We start from the raw sequence: 24439 nt of genomic DNA, 5'->3' as shown, positions 1-24439 counted from the left end.
CTGACCAATTGATTTGATTTATTAGGCTAGGATGGCCAACTGTAATCCCATGTTTTTTTCCTTAAAATGAAAGAGAAGCAGGTGTAAAAAAGGATAAACCCACATCTGAGGGAGCATACCATTGGAAAAGGGAAGCGTAATAGAGGTAGAGGTAAAAAATAGAGTAGTAATCCTAGTAACCAAACATAAAAAGCACAGTTACAGTGCTTCATGTTTTGCCACATGTACATCTATTTCCTTTTAAAACAGATCATGGAAAAAAAGTATTCTATCATTTGGCAGCTTTTAAGGTAAATGATCCAACTGCAGGACTGTGAATGAACTAGGTTCAGAAGACAGCTCTTGTGCTGTCCATGTAACATATTATCCTTACTTTCCATCCAATCGTCCCTAACAGGGGGAATCAAATCAGATCAGTTTACTTAAACAGATTCTGAGACTGTCTGATATTCACTTCACACTTAGGAATAACAGATCAGTTTCAAAGGGAAGCTTTTGTTTTCCAATTCTTACTCAAGATTGGGGTGAATATACTTGGCTAATTGTGATGACAAATGCAAAGTAATAAAAATCCAAGAACTGGAAGAAACATCATCAATAAAATCAGTCCTACCATCTCATGTGTATAAGCAGGATTCATTCAGATCACACCCAAAGAAAAGTTTTTTCCTTAAAAATCATTCATATTATTCAACAACAGCCCTTGGAAATGAGTCTTAAAATGTCAAAATCTTCATTCAAGGTCTAACTTAAAACCTTTTTTGTGCATCTAAACTTGCCTTGTTGAAGCAGGGGAGATGGGGGAGAGGGACAGAAGGAAGGGAAGTGGGAAAAAGTGAACAAGGAAAGGGAGGGAAAAACTTCCACTCTCTTGAATAACAACCCTCCGTGCAGCTGAACACTGCTATTGCGTGCCCTTCCCACCTTCCATCCTGCCCCAATGCCAGCATCTCCAGGGACAAAGAATTCTGAAGTCTCCAGACTAAGATAACCACTTTCTCGAATACACATTTGCCTAGGAAAGTCAGCTAAAGGCCTTCCAAGAGGAAAAAGTGTTACTGAAAAGATGGTTTTTCAAAACAGTATTGAGTCCAGCGATGATCCTATTGGGTTTCAGGTGCAAGGATATAGGAGCGGAAGAGGGAATCGGGGGACCGTGATCCATGTGCACCAGCACAAGACAGCAAGGGGTCTACAGTTCGTTCTGGAGGGAGTCCAGGGCCTCGAGTTCCACTTCCAGCTGTGCCACTCATTAGCTATGGGAATTCCGGCATGGAGGTTTGCCTCTCTGGGCTTCAGTTTCTCAGTCTATAAAATGAGGAGGTTTGGACCAGACAATCTCAATGGTCCCTTCTGGCCTAATGCGTTATTATTTAAAATTGAAATATAATCCTTGCCACCTACTTCCACAAGGCAGTGTGCTTTCTAGCACTTTTCTCCTCATGGCACACATAGAAAATAATGTTTTCCCAGTACACTGGGGTAAACTGACAAGGTACTCACAGCCAGAGGTCACTGGGTAGAGCCCCCGATTGTCCAGGTTCAGCCCTGCCACTCCTAGGCCTGAGGCAATTGATATCTTTAGCTATTTGTGGCACACTGACTGGGAAGTTCTTCCATAAAGCATATACTAGCAAAAAAATCAATAACGGGAGAATTCTTTGCGTATAGGTGTTCTCTGCATTAAGGAATAGTCAAAAAAGTCTAAATCTATGTAGAAGTTTTCTTCAAAAAGACATATAAAGCATTTAATTGCCTTGCAGTTGATGGTCTTTTGAATTGTATATATCTCATCACACTATGAAGAATGTCAGAAATAATATTTCAGTTCTTTAGAATACCAGTAAACAACTACTGGAAAGCCTGTTTTATGGGTAGCCTCTTATTACCATCTGATATCATCAATAAGAGCCTGCTTGTGTTTCAAAGCAGTGCTTCGAAGTTGGTTCCTCCCAGCATGACAGGTAAGCCCAGGGCATTTCCTGGGCTCTTCTACTTACATCTCCAATCATGATGGCCTCCTCAGGTTCACAGCCAGTGCTCCGCAATGCCTCCAAAAAGAACGTTTTCTCTGGTTTCCCCACGACTGTGGCTTTGGTATCAGCGGCATGCTCTAAAGCAGTCACAAACGGTCCAGGCCCCAGGGCTAAGCCGTCCTGCCTCTTGTAATACCTGGCTTTGTGGACTGCTATCAGAGGCGCCCCATCCAGGAGCAACCTAGAGAGACAGAGAAAATGGAAATTGGCTAAAAGCAAGGTTTTTATGACTGGAAAAGAATGTCAGACTTACAAAGTGGTTTTATTCACACTCACAGAAACAAATAGTTTCTTATTAACTTTTAATGACTTGCTGTCTTCTAATGAATTCGCTAGGAACTGCTGAGAATTACACTCAGATACACTAAAGAAAGGTGACAGATTATTAAATTAGGGATTGCTTCAACCTTTTACCTTTAGTGGTTTCAGACATATTACCCAAATCACCACGGAAAGAGAATTAAGGGAAGTAAAGCTAAATAAGACACTTGAGGGAAGAAGCTTAACTTAATGAGACAAGTTGTTTCAACCTCCCTAATGGTAAGCAGCAGGCTCCTGAGCCTTTTACAGTACGACTCAACTGATGCTGCAGTGACATGTTCAGCTAACTCCTAAAATACCTGGCTTCCTCTTTCCTCTGCTCCAAAATATGATTCCTTCGAATTCAGAAATTTCATAGAGCATTTTACAAATACTTTCTGCTTGTATCTTTCCCTCTTCATTTTACCTTTTGACTGCTTCGGACTTTACTTGGCAAATCAGGCTGTCTTCCCTGAAGGACACAGCAGTAAGGCTTAAGGGTGAGCCTATACTGTCAAGTCCCTTCCTTTTTCCTGATGTAGGACAAATACTCTCATACCAACCGAAAGGGCATAAAGAGTTTTCTCGTTAGAGAACTAAACTCTACATATAGTCAAGGATCCTCATTACTGACTCAGGCAAAAGATAACAAACCTAAAAAACCCCACCAACCCCCATCCAAAAACATCTGCCAACCATCCCAACAGTGCAGCCTATAAGTCACACAGCACAGAGAGTCACACATATTATCATCTAACCGAATGCAGGACATGATATTCTTCTTAAACTGCTTTTAACCAATGTAATAAATGATCTCACTTAGCTTAATTTACTTTAAGTCATCTACTTAGTTAAATATTTAGTATGTCCATCGAGGAAGAATTCATCACATCTTACCCTTCACAATTATGAGTAATTAAGCGCTCAACTATGAAGCTGCTAAATTATTCTTGTCAGTGGGCATGGAAATGCCTTCCTGTGGGAGATGCAGGATTCAGACATTTATGATTAAATATTTTATTAAGTAAAAACCAATACTGGACTATTACAGGGCCTTATTGTTAGTTACTACGACTTGCTCACAGCACAGGACGGATCCTTCAAATTTATTCACTAATAGTAATACAAATTTATTTCTTAAAGCAGATCTTAAAATCCAACTGTTAGGAAACCTGAATAAGGCCACTATGTTGGCCTTAAAGAACCACAGCTGATAGCAATGAGATAATAACGGGTGATTTATCTATCTCCCCTCTTGTCACCCTGCCCCCAATCCCATTTATTTGCTACTCTACCACGGAACTGGAATTCTTTATGCAACAGACCTCAAAATTGCTTTCCACTTACATAGCTAAACTAAAAACTCATTTGATTTAGCTTTGTTAATATTTTATTATATATTAACTGGGGATGAGACTTATCAGCTTGATTGATGTGTGTACTTAATTCCCGTGCCTTCTCTGGAAGGGCTGAAACTGTGGGTTCCTCTACATTTCTCTAAATGGGAACTGGTTCTTCAGGAGCTTGGAGAGGACGGGCATCTCTCGGGGAAGTGGTTCTTGCTTCTGTCATTCTTCTACGTACAGCATAAGCTTTACTGACTCTTTGAAGAGCCAAGGCATGTTCAGGATAGATTGAAAGGTAAACATTTTCAAGGACACAGATTAAAAGATTTTTGTATAGTTAAACATTTTCAAAATGTAAGAAAATAGACACTCCAATACTTGGGACTGTTTTCACACTTCCTAGACAGGGCAAAAAAAAGTTGGTTGTTTTGTTACCAGAAGTAATGTATCGGGAAGAAATCTGAGAATTTTCTGTGTCTATTTAACTATAAGCCCGTTGAGGTGCAAGAAACAAGAAAAAAAGGCATATAGAAGGCCTGATGCAAAAATCCATGGCTATAAATTCCATGTAGGCAAAGGAAAAAAACTATAAAAAGTCCTAGCCGGGGAGCTGGACCACATTATAAAAATGTTAGGCAGAGCAGTGAGAGAAAAGCTAAGGGGATGACTTAAATTCAGAGCCACAGTACGTTACTGAAAGGGACCATAAAGAACACCAAGTCCGACACGCCCCATTTTACAGATGAGAAGATGACCTTGCGATGCTGGCCAAGACCAAGGAGAGTCGGAACCCAGAACTCCAGAAAACCAATCCAGCACTCTTCCAAATAAACTCACTTTTTTAGAAAAAATGATCAAACTTTTCACCATTTCTGCTGAAGATGGAGCATGTGGAAATAAAATTACATGGCAGCTTAAGAAACCTAATATGCCTGACATCGAACTATTGAGTCCTTTTCTTCCCACCCCCCAAAACGACCCTCCCCCAATCTTTCCCAACTCAGTAAATTGGCCCCATTGCTCAAGCCAGAAACTAGCAGTCATCCTTGATTTCTCACTTTCCCTCACCCTTCCACATCCCTATTATTAGCAAATCCAGTCACTTCCAAGTCCAAAACAAAAACAAAAATTTCTCAAAATGGTCTTACTCCCTCTGGAGAACCTCTGCAATAGTCTTAACTCATCTTTCTGCTTTCTACTCTTCCCCTGTTATTCCAACCCAACGTACATGCAATAGGGGGAGTTTTAAAAGTACAGATGGGATTGCGGCCCTCCCCTGATTAAAACCTTTCAATAACCTCTCATTGCAAAGAGTATAAAACCCAAAGTCCTTACCGAAGCTTGTAAGGCCTGGCCTTACCTGGCCACTGTCTGCATCTCCAATCTCAAGTCACCTTCCCTGTCACTGACTATGTACCAAAAACGTACAGTCTTTTCCTGCTTCAGCCCCTACACCTGGTGTTCCCTCCTCCTGAAACAGAGCCCCGTACTTTGCACACAGCTATCTCCTGCTCACTTGTCAGGTCTCAGCTTGAATGTCAGCACATCAAAGAAGCCATTCCCAATCTCCCTGCAAAGTGGACTTCCTCCTCACATTTCATCTCTATCTCATCCCCTTTTTCCTTCATATCACTTCCTATAGTTTATAATCCTTACTCAACTGTGTTTGGTTTGTCTTCCTCACTAGCTTACAATCTCCACTATGCCCATTAGTTTTACTCATCACTGTATTTCTTACTTCCAAAAAAAAAAATCCAAAACAAAAACAAAAACAAACCCTGGTACCTTTCACTAAATATTTATCGAGTAAGTTAATTAATGGATGAAGCACTGTATGCCTTAGTGTCCTGATCTATAAAATGGGGAATAACGCTTACCTTCTTGGGGAATAGAGATGATATATGCAAACTTTTTCATACTATCTATCTGACAGTAATGACAATTATTTTTATTCATAAATATAGGAAGTGTACTGTGTGTGCTACTTAAAATAGGTAACAGCAAATCACTTCACATTTGTGGGCCCCGGTTTCTTATCAAATGAAGGAACTGAATCAGATCAGGTCTTTTCACTCTCAACACTTCTGACATTTTTTTACTGAAAAATGCTTTATGTGGGGAGATCTGTCCTATACCTGTGGGATGTTTAGCCGCATCCATGGCCTCTACCCACTAGATGCCAGTAGCACTCTTCTTCCCCCAGTTGTGACATCCAAAAATGTCTCCAGACATTGCTGAATGTCCCCTGGGGAGGAAAAATGTCCCCAGTTGAGAAAAAATGAACTAGGTGATGCCAAAATCTTGACATTCAATACATTTAAAACTAATACCAATCAACCTGACAAACACAACTATCAAAAGTTCAAATTAAAACAATAGCAAATCATGAAATATATCAAGAGAAAATCCCATCAACACTTAATTAATTGAAACCCCCAGAATATCTCCAATATCATACTGACACAGCAATTTTCTCATTAATAGTAGACTACCTACTATCACCACTTCTATCTGGTATTGCAGTTCCCAGAGAGTGTAATAAAGCAAGAAAAAGAAATGAAAATACAAAGATTGGTAGGTGTGAAGTAAAATTGTCATTATTTGTGGTTGACAACTGTCCATGTAGAAAATCCGATTCAAAAGATTCTATAAATAAATTATTAGAATTAGCAAGTGAATGTAAGAAGGTCATGAATACAAGGTTAACATACAAAACCTCAATTATACTTCTATGTATTAGCAACAAGCAATTAAAAGTGAAATTTAACAAAATACCACTGATAATCGCATAAAACAACATGAAATACAAGGATTAATGTAACAAAATTTCTAAGACCTATACTCTAAAAACTGCAAAACACTGCTGAAGAATGTAAGACTAAAATCTAAATAAACGGAGATATATTCCATCTTCATAGACTGGAAGACACATTACTGTTCAGTAAATTCGACCCAAATCCACAGATTTAATAAAGTAGCAATCAAACTCCTAGTGAGCTTTTTTTTTGTGGAAATTGACAAGTTGATTCCAAAATTTATATGGAAACGATGTAGAATCTTAAAAAGGATTAAGTTGAAGAATGTATACTACCAGATATTAAGATTTATTATAGAGCTACAGTATTCCAGACAGTGTGGAAGTGCACAAGTATAGATAAAAAATCTAGAAACAGAGCCACACATATATAGTCACTTGATTTATGTCAAAGCACTAAAACATCACTGCAATTCTGTGAGGCTTTTGAAAGAATGGATCTACGCAATAAATGTTGCAGAAGCAACTGGATATCTGTAAAGAAAAAATGAAATTTACTTCACATAATTCACAAAAGTTAACTCAAAATAGACCTTAGACCTAATTGCTAAAGGTAGAAAAATAAAGCTTGCAGAAGAAAACACAGGAGAATATCTTCATGACCCTGAGGTGGGCGAAAATTTCTTAGGCATAACAGAAGAAAATATTGACAAATTGGACTCCATCAAAATTAAAAACTTCATGTTCTCATACTGTTAAAAGAATGAACTGGCAAACCACAGACAGGGATAGGACATCTGCAGTACATATATCCAACCAAAGACTTGTGTGTACATAACACATACATAACCCCAACAAATCACTAAGAAAACTATAACCCAATCAGAAGCGATACAAGACTTGAATGTGTAGATCACAAAAGAAGTTATCCAATAGCCAGTAAGTATATGAAAAGGCTTCAACAATATTACTCACCAGGGAAATATGAATTGAAACTCAGTAAGCTACCACTATACACACCAGAAAGAATAGCTACAATGATACAGACTAACGAGAGACTAGTGAGAATGTGGAGCAACTGGAACTCTTGTTCATAGCTGCTGGGTCATAACATATGACTCCACATAATCACTGTGGAAAATTGTGTAGCAACATTTACTAAAGCTAAGCAAGTACTTATCCTATTATCCAGTAATTTCACTTCCAGATAGAGACCCAAGAGAAATGAGTGGATATGTCCCCAAAAAGCATGTAGAAGAATGTTCATGGCAGCTTTCTTCTTAACAGCCAAAACTGGAAAAATCCAAATGTCCATTAACAATTGAATAAATTGTGGAATATACATACAATAGACTACTACACAACAACAAAAATAAAGAACAAACAAAACAAAGTACTGCTACATGCAACAATTTGGATAAATCTCAAAAACAGACCAAAAACAAAATGCTACAACTGTGTGATTTCATTCATATTAAGATCAAAAACTGGCAATATTGATAGAAGTCAGAGTAGTGGTTACCTTGAGGAAGGGGTGGTATTGACTGGGATAGAGAGCCTTCTAGGGCGCTGGAAATGTTCTGTCTCGTGATCAGAGTGGGGGTTACACAGGTATATCTATGTGTCAATTTTTATTGAGTTGTACACTGACAATCTGTATACCTTATTGTACCTGTTATACATCAATTTTAAAAGATCAGTAACAATATATTTATGTGGTTTATTCACCTAAAGCTTTTATTTAGAGTAGCAAGAGTTGCCTTGATCATAAAAGAATCTCCCCAGTTAATTAAATAATGAGTAGTGACTAATATTTTTTTTTTTATTTTTTAAAACTTCCACCAAAGATGGCTTTTTAAAAAAATTTATGGCTGTGTTGGGTCTTCGTTCCTGTGCGAGGGCTTTCTCTAGTTGTGGCAAGCGGGGGCCACTCTTCATCGCGGTGCGCGGGCCTCTCACCACTGCGGCCTCTCTTGCTGTGGAGCACAGGCTCCAGACGCGCAGGCTCAGCAATTGTGGCTCACGGGCCCAGTTGCTCTGCGGCATGTGGGATCTTCCCAGACCAGGGCTCGAACCCGCATCCCCTGCATTGGCAGGCAGACTCTCAACCACTGCGCCACCAGGGAAGCCCAGTGACTAATATTAAACTCAATTCTGTATTCTGTGATCTTCAAGTTGGCATATAAAGTTGTTCTGCATATACTAATGGAACGCTTTAAATAACTCAAGTTCTTAAGTCTTCAACAATTTCTCATCTCCAGAGTGTTTTATTTTTATAGTCTGGACCTTAATTAAAAAGACTGCATAACAGTCAGCCCTTTCAAAATGGAAACAGCTCACAGAAATATTTCTAATTTAAGCCCTACTGCCACACTGTTCTAGAATTCCTTATGCCCAGGGCTCTTAGAAAAGATTCAGGAGCTGCCGTACAAATGCAGTAACTGAGGCCATTATTGTTGATTTTTCCCCTCCCCTTCCCTGCTTCCCTTTGTAAGGAACTGAATATATTAGTAATTAAACTTTTTATTCTTTTCTTAATGAGAAGGGGAAAAGAAAGCAATCCAACATTCAACAGAAACCATTTACGGGGGGATAAGAATCTCTTCCCCAAACACACGAGAAACTAATTTCTGCACACCTCTAAGACTTTTGGAGGATTCTTGTACCTTGTAACAAATATAGGAAAGAAGGCATTAACAAAGCTTCAAAACATTATTCTTAAGCAGCCTTCATCTCCGCATTTAAATGTGAAAGTTATATGATGTCACTTATCTTCAATTGTAACAACATTTTAATAAGCTCCTCGAGAAGCTGGAGGGCAGCTGCTCTTAATGTAGAAAAATTTTTTTTTTCTGTGAACAATTTTTTTTTTTTTAATTTTGGGTATATAACACATCACTATTTTTTAAAAATTTTATTTATTTATTTATTTATGGCTGTGTTGGGTCTTCGTTTCTGTGCGAGGGCTTTCTCTAGTTGCGGCAAGTGGGGGCCGCTCTTCATCGCGGTGCGCGGTCCTCTCCCTATCGCGGCCTCTCTTGTTGCGGAGCACAGGCTCCAGACACGCAGGCTCAGCAGTTGTGGCTCACGGGCCCAGTCGCTCCGCGGCATGTGGGATCTTCCCAGACCAGGGCTCGAACCCGTGTCCCCTGCATTGGCAGGCAAACTCTCAACCACTGCGGCACCAGGGAGGCCCTCTGTGAACTATTCTTAAGTTAAGCAATTTCCACGCAGCTTTTTCCCAAAATTCCTTTGATCCAGCAACTGTACTTCTGAGAAAACATGTTATGGAAATATAAATATTGCTTAACAAACATGTTCAGAAGTTTTTTTAAAAAACTAACTCATGAAACCTGGAAATAACTAACAATCAGAAATACATGGCTATACAATTTATTGCACTTTTTAAAGTGGAATATGCTCTGGGAATCAAATATGTTTTAGAAGAATATTTAAGAATATAGAAAAACATGCACAATATATTGTCGGGTTTTTAAAAGGCAATTACCGCATAGTATGTATACACTCTCATTTTTGTCTAAATATATATGTGCATGGAAACAAACTAGCTATATGCTAAAATGTTAACTGTAGTTTTCTTAGGTGGAGAATCACTGGTAATTTTGTTTATTCATGTTTCCTTTTTGAGCATTTGAAAATTCCCACAATGAGGACATATTAATTTTTTTTAACATCTTTATTGGAGTATAACTGCTTTACAATGTTGTGTTAGTTTTTGCTGTATAACAAAGTGAATCAGCTATACGTATACATATATCCCCATATCTCCTCCCTCTTGCGCCTCCCTCCCACCCTCCCTATCCCACCCCTCTAGGTGGTCACAAAGCACCGAGCTGATCTCCCTGTGCTATGCAGCTGCTTCCCACTAGCTATCTATTTAACATTTGGTAGTGTATATATGTCAATGCTACTGTCTCACTTCGTCCCAGCTTATGCTTCCCCCTCCCTGTGTCCACAAGTCCATTCTCTACATCTCTGTCTTTATTCCGGGAGGACGTATTAATTTTGAGGTTAGATATTTTTTAGTCTTGTTAATACCAAGTTCATTTAGATTAAGTGATCTGCTTGCCCAGGTAGGCTTTCTCCTAATAGAATTTAATTAAAATTGGTCTCTTACTAAAATGCTCAAGCTTTTTTTTTCCTAACAGGTCAGAAGATGAAAAAAGACCTTGCTACAAGCTAGTACTACAACTGTGAAAATGAATGAACTGGAGTTATAGGTATTCATATTGATGAATCATGCATTATTTCTAGGGAAGAAAGCAAACTGATACGTACATAAAGTATAAAACATGCAAGATAATACTACATATTGTCTAGAAATACCTACGTATGTGTTACAAGTATAAAGAAATGCAAGACAATGATAAACAGAAATTCACAATCCTGATTACTTTTGGGTCTTGGCTGACAAAACTGAGGAGGGATACACAGGGGATATCAAACATGTTGATAACCTGTATTTCTTAAACCAATTGACAGGCATATGGGTATTCATTATATTACACTTTGTACCTTTTAGTATTAGGTAAAAGGAAAAAAGCCATCCATGGCTCTCAGGATTTGAATGTTTCATAGAATCCAAGCCCAAATCACGTCTATCCCCTATAAGTGGTTCATATCCTTCCCCAAAATCAATTCTTTAAAATTCAGTGTTTTCAATTTTATTCAGACATTTAAGACATTTTTGTAGACAGAGCATACTATGCATTTCAGGGGGGCCTACCCACTCAAAATACAGTAAATAAGAGTGTAATGTGGAAGGTTGATGTATCTGGCTGAGGGCAACATGCCCCTAAAGCTGGTATTCAAGGCAGCTATGCAACGGGGTTTAAAATACAATGTTTATTCTCATTAAGAACCTGAATAGTAATTTAACTAATTGGCGGTGCATTTGCGATGTCACAATCCAAACAGCTGTAGTCATTGGTTGGAAGGCATAGTCTCTGTGGAGACATCAATATGCAAAGAAGGGCAAGACCTAAAATCCTTTTGTTAACTTTCCACCCAGCTGTTAAGTGCATTTGTGAAATTAGAGTTGACTTATAAGTGCACTGTAATGCTTTAAAATGTGTTTAAAAAAATCAATATGGTTAGGGAAGTGTACTAATTAGACAGCTTCCAAGCAATTACAAAGTCAGTATTATATCAACATACATTTTTATTACCCTGAGTCTAGTATTTATCTAAGACAGAGACCTCCCAACTTCCTATTAAACAGGTCCTTCCCAAATTACCAGCTAAAATCAATCAATACCTTCTCCTTGAATTCTGTGGTTCAGAAATGAATAAAATGTAGCAGGGGGTAAATTCGGAAGTAAGAAATAATAGCAGGTTCTCTATTCCAAATGAAAACTGGTTTTGGTTATAGCTATAAACCTTAAGGAGCAGGTGAGATAATCCCTTTGTCCCCCTGTCCCCCAAGAAGCTAGAGTAGAAAACTGAAGTAGGTGAAGCAAAGAAATTTTAATACTCAAGCTATCTGGCACAATAGTGGATCTTCGGGAAATAATGTCTACTGAGCAATTATAAAAAGTGAATTTGTTTTTATTTAAACAAAGGCTTGACTATCACAGTAACTAAGAGAGTCACAAATAAAAGTACATTCAGTAGCCATAGTTTTCATAACCGAGGATCTAAAATTAATGTGCAAATGGAAAAAAGGTGACTGTTCCCAAAGGGCTCTTTCTGGCCACATAGATTGTACACAGGGTAGCCATCTTCAAGATCAAATAATGTGCCCAGATTTATGAACCTTGTAGTGAGTTTTAACATTTTGATTCTAGAACATATACATCAAGAAGTGAAATCTACATCAAGTATAAGTTAGAATGATTCTTGAATATCTTCGTATTGGTAAGAAAATGATGTTAAATTCCCAAAATTTACCAAGCTATTAAAGAAATTTTTTTTAAAGTTAGTTCAATGTACATCTATGCAATATGTAGGACTACTTAACTTGTCATAAATTTAAAGGCAAATTACACTGTTTAATGTTCAACAAGAAGCAAAAGGTAAGATGAAAAATGAAAAATCTATAAAAAATGAAAAATCCAAGGGGAAAAAAATCACAATCTCACTCTAGAGTAGACTTGCGAATAAATTCTGATCCAATTTAGTTTAGGAAGTATGAGAACCAGTATGCAGTCTGCCTTTTGGAAGTAGCAGTAAAAAGTTCATACAGGTAAAATGCACACACAAGTGAAGATTTATAACATTTTACATGTTAGTCGTGGTTCCCCAATTTCTACCAACAGCCACTGGAACCCCTCCATGTATATAGCCCACAGTTCAAAGAGCCCAACCCTAAACTCATCACCTCGTGAACCCACACAGGGAGTGTTCTCTATCACAGGCACTTAGGTTAGATATCTAGATGTCGACTCACTGTTCTTCTTCACCCCCTTGACCCAACTGTCCATCAAGTCATGCTGACAATACCAGAATCTCGTTTTCTTCATCCCTACTGCTACAATCACAGATCAGACTACCATTATCACTCGTTGAATAATTTCTTTGAAAGTGTGGTCAAACGTGCCAACTTTTTTTGATAGCCTGGATTCTCGCTGGAGGAGTAATCACATTTACTGCTTTGGGTGAATTAGCCTGGATCTTATTTTCCTTCAGAGATCACAGTCAGTGAAGAATCACAGGAGTGATAATAAAAGATAAAACTCCTAGCTTTAGATTTACAATTTGATTATGAATTTCTGCCCTAGAATATTGATCCTACGAACCAGAAAAACCCCAGTGATCATCACGTTTTAACATATTGATTATTTTTTAAAAAGTAAGGAAGACAGTAATAAATATTTAATGTTGATCTTGAAGTGATCTTTAAGATATCTGTCCACCTACAATCTAGGTGGCCAGAAAGTAAATTATGTATAACCTTACATGACAAAGACTTAAGAAGAGAAGAAGGGAGTATATGATCACATGAAAAATAAACAGCTAAAGACTTACCGGAATGCTTGATTCAGAATTTGATAATGAAAATGGTCTGGTGCCAATCCTATGACCACAGCATTAGGATCACTTGTTTGTATTCCTGGGAATAGAAAGAAAAAATTATTGAAAAATGCAATTAACAGTAATGTCACATTTTATTATAAAGTAGTTTTAGTCAATCAAGTACAAATTTTTGCCGTAGCAATAATATGAAGTTTAAGAGATTATCCTGCCCAGTGTACTTTGGAAGTATCAGCTATAACTTAAAAAAAAAAAAAGGTCTCCTAGTATTTCTGTGTATTCCTTTTGCATGGTCTTACAGCTACTGAGTAACTAGAAGATCTGAACTGAAACTTATAACCTGATGTTCTGAAACAAGCAACAATTCCTAACTTCAAAAAGCTTTACTGATTAAAATCAACAAGAAGAGCCACAGTTCTCTATGAGCTATCAGATCAATAGCAACTGACGAGGGACTGAAAACCTAACAGGCAGGGGAAATTAGACTCTCTAGGTGACACAGCTGAGGCTAACGCCATCATGATAAATACGGAATGCACTGTAGGGTCTATAGTTTTCTACATAATACCTAATCCACTTCTAGTTTCACAAATATTATTCTATAATTAAAGCATGTTTTAAGGCCTTGGTACCTGATGACAAGACTTTATATACAAGAACCAAACAAGTACTTTCACCATCACAGATATTAAAACTCTGATTGAAGTGTCTGTGCATTATCCATATGCCGATTCCTATTTGCCTCTCTTATTGCCTGCCTTTAAGCATTCTCATTATCGATTCTACCAAAATGTGAGGGGAAGAAACAGAGCAGATACGCAAGATTTCCAATTTCCTCCTTACCAGCAGCCATGAGTATTGAGTAATTGGTTAAAGTTTGTTAAAGGAAGAAAATAAAATCAATGGCTACAGTTAAGAGTTGGAGTTTTATGTGTTCTTTTTATTATCTCCATCTACCACTGGCTAAGATATTCAATATTAGCCAAGATATTTCCATTCCCTTCAAAAACCTATCTACTTTGGGTATTTTCATATATACAAAGATGTTGCAAGATTAGTCTTACATCAAATAACAAAGATTTCTTCCAGACCAGAGACTGTGCTTATATATGTCAACTCCAGCTCACTACTGCACAACTAGAAACTTTCTTCAAATAAATTAAAAAATCTGAATAAAAAATTGTTTTGCAGTACTTCAGCTAACTCAGAAATATAAATACACTGATTATACAATGTATTTGTCATTGTTTTTGGTAGCCCAGTTTCTGAATACCATTTTCATAATTAGGGAATCCACTAGCTCATAAGGCTTAGTGAGGAGCAGAGCTCACCCTCTCCTGAGAGGGTGAAAACACCAGATACTTATTTTCCAGGCTCTCTGCAGCTACGGGTACTGGCCTGAGACAGAGGTTCTGCCAATCAAAAGCACCCCCCCCCCCCAGGGCTTTAAACTGGGAGCTAGGAACATAAAGCAGCAGGGAGAACCTCACTGGAAATTCTGAGGCAGCAGTGCTAGCTGGAACTTCCAATCTCCAGTGCTACTGGGGTGAACAGGCAAGCTGCAGAGGTCAGTGTTCAGCAGGGACACTGAGGGCGCCGGATCAGTTCTGCATGAGACGTCGCACGCTGCTCCTCAGCGCACAGCCCCTGAGGCTAATCTCCAGCTCCCCTGGGCAGTTAGTTCTGTGGGCTACAGTCTTTTTTCTTTTTGTCATGGACATTTAAAAAATATTAAAAAACAGAAAGACTAGCTCATAATGAGCCCTGATGAACCCATCACCCAGCTTTAGCAGTCATCAACGTTTTGCCAGTCTTATTTACCATTCTCTACATTTTTTAAAGTCTTTTAAGTATATTCCAGTATCATCTCACCCTTTCATATTTCAGTACGTATCATTAACTGATAAAGACCTAAAAAAGAAAACCCACCTTAACATTATTACACCAACAAAGTTCATAATAATTCTTTAATATCATATACCTAGTCCACATTTGAATCTCTCCAAATGTCTCAAAATGTCTTTTTACATCTGATATGTAATTGGCACCCAACAAGGTCCATATATTGTTATTTGATTGTTATCTTTTACATCTCATTCTACAGCAACATTCCTCTCCACTTACTGGAGCAACTAGATCATTAATCTTGGAGAAGGTCCCACATTCTGGATTTGGCTGATTGCTTGTGATATTATTTAATTTATTCCTTTACTCTTATTATTTCCTACAAACCAGTAATTGAATCTAGAGGCTTCATAAGTTCACATTCAATTACTAGGCAAGAGTACTTATAGGCAATGCTATGAATTTCCAATTATATCACATCACGAAGCACAAGGGTTCTGCTTGTTCTACTTCCAGTGATGTTAAGACTGATCAATAGGTTCAAGTGGTGTCAGCCTGATTCCTCCATTTTGAAGTTCCCCATCAACTCTTCACCTAATGTGTTTAAAATCTATTGATATTGTTGCCTATTTCACTAGGGTTTGCCAAATGGTGATTTTCTAATTCTGCCATTCCTTTTGCATTTACTAGCTATAATTCTTCTATAAAGAACTTACCCTCATCAAATGTTTCGTTGCTATAAAATATAGTTAAAATAGGAAAGGCAGGATAAATGCTTGTTTCATTTATCCATTTTCAGAATGAGTTACTGCCCCAACAACTTCCCATAGTGGCCAATGAGTTTTGTGGGGTTGAACATCATTTTGAACTTTTTACATGTATGATGCGTTACAATCTATTGCAATCAGTATTCTTTTTGACGCTCAAACTATCCCTTCAAATTGGCTTCAGTGTCCTTTAGGCATGACCTTATTAGTTTTCAACAGTTTCCTTGCTAACAATTAGTTATCCCAGACTCATTTATACAACGCCTGCCCAGATCTGGAATCACCCATTTCTCCAAGGAACTAAAGTGGGAAACCATAGTAGACACCAGTCTGACCACTGGGCTTCACTGCTTCTATGCCTTTTTAGTAGAAGATCTAGATAATATGTACTTTTTCAGAGAACAAGGGAGTTGATAATATTTTTAATTCAAAATTAATACATACCTCATTTGATTTTTATATTTCTATCTCTTTTCACTTACACTTAAAATCTGGAGTACTAACAATACTAGCGTAACTATTACTTTATCCTATAATACATCTATAATTACAAAATAATATCAACACTACTAGTAACACTAATACTAGTGAATGCAGTTTTAGATTTCTTTGCAGTTCTTTTATCCTTAGAATTGATCCCCCCATGAATGAACTGTCAAACCACTGAATTTTAAAGTCATCTGAAGTAATTCTTTTCTCTGAGTGGTTATGTCACCAACTTTATATAGAGTTCATTTGTTTCAATCTGTTTTTGGTTTTCAGGGATTGGTTTGTTTTTAACTTTTTAATTGTCTTTTAAATATGTAAAATATTTACATGGTTCCAAAGTCAAAACTAGATAATAACATACTTTTAGAGAAATCACCTCTCCTCTTCCCACCCTCCTCCTTTAGATAACCATTTTTACTAGTTTTTCATTTATCTTCCTTCAGCTTCCTTTCACAAATATAAGACAAATACATTTATATCCATTTTCCTCTCATTTTCTTACACAGAAAAAAGCGTGTAAGGCTTTCTATACCATAATTTTTTCACTTAATATATCCTATGAAGATCACTCTTATCAGGATACAGAATTTGCCATTACTTATCTTTCAGCTACAAAGCATTCCATTTTGTGGACATTTCATAGTTTTAATCAGTCTCTTCCAATGAACATTTGGGTTGTTTCCAATCTTTTGTTATTACAAATAAGGTCATAATGAACAGCCTACCTTATTCATATGTCCTTGCACATTTTTGTCACTGCTTCTTGGAGATAGATTCCTACAAGAGGCAGTACTGCTTCACACGCAATTTTGAGAGCTACTGCCAAATTCCTCTCTGCAGGAGTTGTGCCATTTTATATCCTGTCAGCAGTCAGATCTTTTAATAAATTTACTTTCTGTTTAATTCACCCAAAGTTGGTTTCTGTTTTTTGCAAACTCTGATTGATATACAGTTATATTTCCTGATAGTATAAGTTTTGAGGTTCTGCCTAACCATATATCCATGCTGAAGTTCTCTAATCATTATTTGTAAAGCTATCACATGGTTTTATAATGATGTATTTATACCCATTTTTTCTATATTGTGTATTTCACTCTGAGTATCATCTACAAAAAGCAGTGTGGCAAAGCTTCATAACACAAGGATATTTTTCCAGTTTGTTAATTTTTCCAAAGAGAAAAGTTTTATTTTCTCTTGATTGAAAATATTTCATGGTCATTGCAAAAACTTCACACCATACAGAATGACATCTATTTTTAAACAAGTTGACCTTGGTTTATCTCATATAGTCAAACTAATACAGTGGCTCCAGGAATGACGATTATAATACTTAAAGAAATCTTAACCTGTGTTTTTTCAAACTGTGGGCCGTGATCCATTAGGAGATGGTGAAACTAATCTGGAGGACTCTAAGCAGCACCAAAATCACACAGTTAAGTAAACCAAATGGAAAACAGAGTACACCTCACAAGTAAGAGTATTGCTTAACATACACAAATACACATACATACGTCCTGGATTTCTATGTAATGTGTTTCACTTATTTTGGAGTGCAGTCAAAACAGGTTTGAGAAACACCAATTTAGATTCAAACTACTGTTGACAGAGAAAATCTGACTAAACACTTCTAAACATCCAGTTTTAAGAAAGATTTATAAGCAGATGTGAAGAACCAATTTTTAACTCTTTCCGAATTTCTCCTACCTTTAAAATCAGGTAGGGCCCGATCATCAACCAGCAGCATGGGTCGGACTTGTTTCTGCTCTACCAGGTTTCTGGCTGCAGTCAGAGAAGTGAATATTTCATCTTCAGAGATATCAAACTCCAATTTTTTCAATCTTTCCAAGAGGTCTTTCTTGCTCTCTTTGGTTGTATTGGTCACAAACCTAACCATTACAGAAGTAGCACGTAACCTGGAAAAGTAAAATTCAGGTGTCAATAGGCAATTTTACATTCCAGCTCCATAAAACCTAATTTGGTAGCACTTGCCAAAGGTCAGAAAATTAAGGGTAAGTCACTGAGTAAGTGTTTTTGTGGCCAGTAGGTTTTATAATCTATTCAAAATTGCTTACAGATTATCCACACCCTGTGGACTGCTTCATCTCCAAAGGCTGTAAAGTCTACCTTTTCAAGGGCCTTCTATACTTTAACTGAATTTAACTACAGGGTTTTAGTAAAGAAGTAAAAAACAAAAACAAAAACAAAACAAAAAAACCCAACACTTAGTAACCACCATACTCACAGAATATGAGAGGTGAAAGTTATCTTAGAGATTATCTACTAGTGTAACCTTCTGAAGACGAGAAAACTCAGGCCTAGAGGATTAATGACTGGGCTCAGCTGTACACAGCGGGGCAGCAGTGGGGCTGTGACAAGAACTCCAGCCTACGTCCTAGACAGGATCTGACCCCCTATACTAAGAGAACAGAGGACACCTCAAGAGTTCTTCCTTCTTCTTAGCCAATTAGACACTGGCTAAGCCCTAATGTGCTACTAAGTTTACAAACAGAAACTACTTGGAGAAAGAAACATTCCATTTTTACAGACTGGAATGTGTTTTCCCTTTGAACTACTTTTGATTCCATAATCTGCTTTTGGAACCTAAACTGGCAATCAGGTATCAGAGAAAGAATTCATGATAGTCCAGCTTTCTTTCAAAACAAAAATTATTTTCTTGGTCCTACAGTCCTTTAACCTAAAAATAATTTATCTACAATTAAAATTTTTATATTAATGCCCTGTTGCTTTTTATCTTATACCTGCCCCAAATAGACACAAGGCATAAAGCACTATCCACAATTTAAAATAAGCAAGCAAATAAAACAGAAAAGAGATTTTCAAGAATTCAAAGGGGCTTCCCTGGTGGCGCAGTGGTTGAGAGTCTGCCCGCCAATGCAGGGGACACGGGTTCGAGCCCTGGTCTGGGAAGATCCCACATGCCGTGGAGCGACTGGGCCCGTGAGTCACAACTGCTGAGCCTGCGCGTCTGGAGCCTGTGCTCCGCAACAAGAGAGGCCGCGATAGTGAGAGGCCCGCGCACCGCGATGAAGAGTGGCCCCCACTTGCCGCAAATAGAGAAAGCCCTCACACAGAAACGAAGACCCAGCACAGCCATAAATAAATAAATAAATAAAAATTAAAAAAAAAAAAAAAAAAAAAGAATTCAAAGACCATTCATATTTATATGATTAAATAGTTCATTATAATCATGATTATCTCTATAATATCTGTATAGTAGCTTTTCTGAAAAACACATTAAATTTGGTAGTTTATCTCTCAAAAGAAATTGAATACTTCAACATAACTATTATCTTAAAAATGAACAAGTCTAAGTACTGAAATGATCATATCATTTTTAACGAGCATTTTAAAAACCTTTTCTTTTTGCTAGTCCCTCAACTTCCCTTAGTCTGTTTGTTTCTATAGAAACCAAAACTGGCAGTGACAGTATAGCAATCTCTCTGGGATGGAAACCCGCCAGTGTCAGTGAGAGAACAATCTGTACGCTCCTGCCCCTCCAGAATGGCAGGCTCATAGTTTACAGAGGTACTTAGAGATGTCATTCATTGTTCACCAGAAATAAGATTTTTCTTTCCATCCAGAGCAGAAAGCTCATCTTTGAAGCAGTAAAAGCTCTTGTCCAACAGGAGAGGAGACTGATCGACAGACATCCTTTTCCCTAGAAAGTCTGAGAGAGACCATGGCAAGGAGTCAAGAGAAAGTCCCCGTCTCCAACTGATTTACTTCAGGCTTTAAACATGTTGTTGTCCACCTGTAAAATGAATGTCATGACTGCTGGCTAAGTCAACAGCTTCCAAATGACGCCTACCAGATCTAAAATCTCTTCACACTTATTGAAGCTCCAAATGGACAGTAAGCTCCTTGAGAGAGTGCCAAGTCAGTGTTGATCTCTTGCCGTAATACCTGGCACTGTGATACTAGTCACTAGATTTCCTTATCAACAGCATACTTTGTGAATATTGTAAGGTTTGAAAATGATAAAGCACCACATGCTAAGTATTGTTGATTTTGAAAACTCCTAAATTATTTGAAGATGAGATGCTGAATAACATTACTAGTTCTGTTGTACTGAGGAGTACTGTTTTGAGGAACAAACATTCATATTCAGTTCACTTTAACAAGCTTTCATTATGTATTTTGTATCTAGACTTATGGTGACGCATCAGAAATGTAAGACAATCTCTAACCTTCAAAAGCATTAAGTTTAGTTAATGGAAATAATTCTAAAATTTCAAGTTCCTTAATTAAATTTTAGTTGAGCAGCTGCACACTCAGTGTTAGAGCTTAGCTGAAAAAGAGTACGCGGAACTATGGCTTTATATATGTGTGTATTTCTTTTTGTGATTCCAGGATTCATTTGTGATTTTTCCAACGCTACTTATTCCACATTTCAGAGTCTCGAGTTTTCATTCCCAAATTTACACTACTGACTTAGAAAAAGATACACATAAAGAACAAAAAGACTAAATCAAAAGGCCAAACCTAACAAAAGGCTTAGAGAACAATGTTTGGAAGATATTACAATGCATACATCTTCTAGCTAAACCCAAGGCAGTTCCTGTATGTATGGTAAACTGGTGAAATGCCACCTTAAGGCCATCCATTCAGCTAATGATCTGCCTTGGTAAAACGGCACCTACAAACATATTTGTCAGCTGAACGTGGAGGATAGCTTGCCTTTGAAGAGCTTCCTGTGCGCCTGGCACAGCTGTATCTTCAATGTGAAGTGTGCCACTGAGATCCACCAAAACAGCTTTTAATGCACGGCGTGCTGCCATCCTTCATTCCCTAAGAGAGAGCAAATGAAATTAAAAATACACTTTAGGAAACAATGGACAATTAAAAGCTGGTAAGTCTTCAAAATATCATTCATATCTAGAAAGATACTTAGTGTTAAGCTGCCTCCCTTTCAGAAAAAAAGTTTTTTAAAAATAAAAAATCCAGGGGCTTCCCTGGTGGCACAGTGGTTAAGAATCCGCCTGCTAATGCAGGGGACACGGGTTCGAGCCCTGGTCTGGGAAGATCCCACATGCCGCGGAGCAACTAAGCCCATGCGCCACAACTACTGAGCCTGCACTCTAGAGCCCATGTGCCACAACTACTGAGCCCACGTGCCACAACTGCTGAAGCCTGTGCACCTAGAGCCCGTGCTCTGCAACGAGAAGCCACTGCAATGAGAAGCCCGCACACCGCAACAAAGAGTAGCCCCCGCTCTCAGCAACTAGAGAAAACACACGTGCAGCAGCGAAGACCCAATGCAGCCAAAAATTAAATAAATGAATAAATAAATAAATTTAAAAAAAAAATCAAAAATCCAAATTTGATCCATAAAACTTTTATAATGGTTAGGGTTTTTTTTTTCAGTCTTAAATTAAAACCATAGGAAGGAAAATGTTAAAAAAAGAGGTTACTATTTACTTCAGGTTTCTTAAAATAACTCTTCGTGGAACAATTCATTCATTTACTTTTAAATATGAGAAAATGTACTCTGAAGAATGGGTGCATGGAAGGAAGCCCTAAATCACTGGCAAAATCTTTTTCCTCTTTGGTTATATACAATGAAATGTTCTAATAGCCCATCTCCATTGTTATATCCTGAAGCAGCATATATGGCCAAAGAGCTACCAGTATTTATACTGGTCAGTGAGGAGGAAATTTCAAGTTACACAGCAACTTTAGTCAGGAGATGTTTTCCTTACCTTACAATGTCTGACTTTCCTTTTGCATATTTTCCCTTTAAAATATGTTTATTATGAGCTATATCATATATACAGTGGAGCATAAGGTATATCTGTGGTTTAAAGATAATAAGGGAGTGGGTAAGAATAGTGTGGAAGCTAAAGAGAATAGGATGGGACTTCATTTTTAGTTTTTTTAAACTTATTCTTTTTTCCATTAAAAATTTTTTTTAGAATAAAATATTTCAGACATACAAAGGGTATCAAGGATAATACAACCCCCTTTACCCATCATTCGGCTTCAAAAATAAAACATCATTGAAGGAGTTGGAGCCCTCTGTGTACCCTCTCTGATCTGATTCCACTTCTCCCCCTCCCCAAGGTTACTACTTTCCTGATTCTGATGTGCTGAAAGCTTTGTATTACTGTTCTTCTACGGACACTTCATGACTTGCTTTACCACTCCACACTGTTTGTGAGATGTAGCCATGTTAACACATGTAGATATAGGTCATTCATTTTTCACTGCTGTGTGGTATTCCATTGTGTGAAAACACAATTTATCTTTTCTCCTGATCATGAAGACTTAGGTAGTTTTGCACATTTTATTATAGTGAAGAGCGCCTCTATGAACATCCTTCTGCATGTCTCCTGGTGGCCGTGTGTGTGAACATTTCTCTGGGGCCTTCCTTAGTCTGAGGGCATGTGCTCATCTTCACCCTTACAGGATGTTGCCAAGTTGCCCCATTCATTGTATCTTCATAGGGCAAATGTGTACTGAGCACTTACTATGTCAAGCCCTGATGTGACAGCAGAGCTGGAAGAGCCATCTTCTTTAAAGTGAGAAGCAGAGAGAAAAGGGGGAAAGAACCAGGGGAGATATTAAGTAGTCAATGAACAAGAATTTGTGGAGAATTCTACCAGAAGAGTTCTCAGGTGGTTTATGACATCCATGGGACACATGGCGGATGGAGGGCAAGACCTCTCTCTCCTAGCTAGCTCCCTCTGAGATGTCATTGTGAGAGCTCAGGACTGGCAGTCACCAGGCCCAGGTGTTGGTCCTGGTTCTGCCTCAAATTCACTGTGTGACCTTGGTCTAGTGCCTTCTCTGGTTTTAAGTTTCTCTTCAATATGTGGGGCAGGGAGGCAAGATGAGGCCTCAATCTTTTTTTTTTTTTTTTTTGGTTTTTTGGCTGCGAGGCATGTGGAATCTTAGCTCCCCAACCAGGGATCGAACATGCATCCCTGCATTAGAAGGCGAAGTCTTAACCACTGGACCACCAGGGAAGTCCCGAATCCTCAAACTTTACTGCCTACAGTTGGGCAACCTGGGATGAAAGAATCAGTGTATCACATACCACTACCCCCCGCCCCGATTTTCTCTTCTTCAACATCGGCCTGCTAGTCCCTGCTGGGTCCATCTCCCAAAGCTGCCAGCAGTACTCCAGAGTGCCCAGTGTTACCCTTTTAAATGTTGCTTTCCCCTAGGTGTAGTCCTGTCAGGAAGCAGAGGGATAGCAAAGATGACCCCTGAATTCCCTCCCAGCTTCTAGCTTTTAGCTCCTTTGCTCCTCTCATTTTCCAGACCCCGCTCCTACTCCAAGTCAGCTATCTCTGCACACAAGGTATAAATACAAAAAATAAACCCAGACTGAACCCAGAACTGTAGCCAATTGCTGGCAAGTGCTAGCTGCTGATTATTGCCACTGGGCATATTGGAGACAACTGCATTTTCCCACAGCATCAGCTGTCAGCATGGTCCAGACTGGGTAGGGATACAGAGGGAGGAAGGCATAGAGACGGTGCTCCGGCTGGATCCAGGCCTGCTCTGTTCCTTATATGTGCTCCCCAAACCGGAGCGGGGTTTCCCTTCAGTGAGCTAGAACCTGGGTCCTAAGTGAGGGAGATGCAGAAGGTGGGGAAAGCAGGGCCAGGTGGTGAGGGTGAGGTAGGTCCAGGGTCCAGGATTAGCTGAGTAACCTTGGGCAAGAGCATTCATCACCCTAAGCCTCCATTTCTTCGTCTGTATAAGAGGAAGAATACTTGTAAAGACCCTGCAGGGATGTGAGGGTTCGCTGAGTTAAAGACAATGCCTGGCAGTGATAAGCACAGAGTAGGAACATAAAGGATGTGCGCTCTTCCTTCCCACTCATCCCTGTGTAACAGGTACCTCCCTCCACCTGCCCACCTACCCCACCCCATGCATAGC

General features: G+C 38.4%; 1 protein-coding gene and 1 long non-coding RNA gene across 2 annotated transcripts in view; both read right to left on the bottom strand.

Moving 5' to 3' along the window:
* HDHD2 (haloacid dehalogenase like hydrolase domain containing 2) overlaps window positions 1–21330 on the bottom strand; it is a gene marked incomplete at its 5' end in the record, with an annotated part of 29363 nt that extends 8033 nt beyond the window's left edge. Inside the window, 4 exons of the mRNA XM_082353370.1 lie at window positions 2001–2217; window positions 13425–13509; window positions 18236–18444; window positions 21230–21330. Of these exons, the coding sequence (XP_082209496.1) occupies window positions 2001–2217; window positions 13425–13509; window positions 18236–18444; window positions 21230–21330 (612 nt within the window). The remainder of the gene's footprint in view (window positions 1–2000; window positions 2218–13424; window positions 13510–18235; window positions 18445–21229) is intronic.
* The window catches only part of LOC309610454, a 136534-nt gene that overhangs the window by 58494 nt on the left and 53601 nt on the right, over window positions 1–24439 (bottom strand). The gene's annotated exons all lie outside the window — the stretch shown is intronic.

The sequence above is a fragment of the Balaenoptera borealis genome (assembly GCF_965194805.1).
Source record: "Balaenoptera borealis genome assembly, chromosome: 14".
NCBI lineage: Eukaryota > Metazoa > Chordata > Mammalia > Artiodactyla > Balaenopteridae > Balaenoptera > Balaenoptera borealis.
This window is presented reverse-complemented; position numbering and strand designations above follow the sequence as displayed.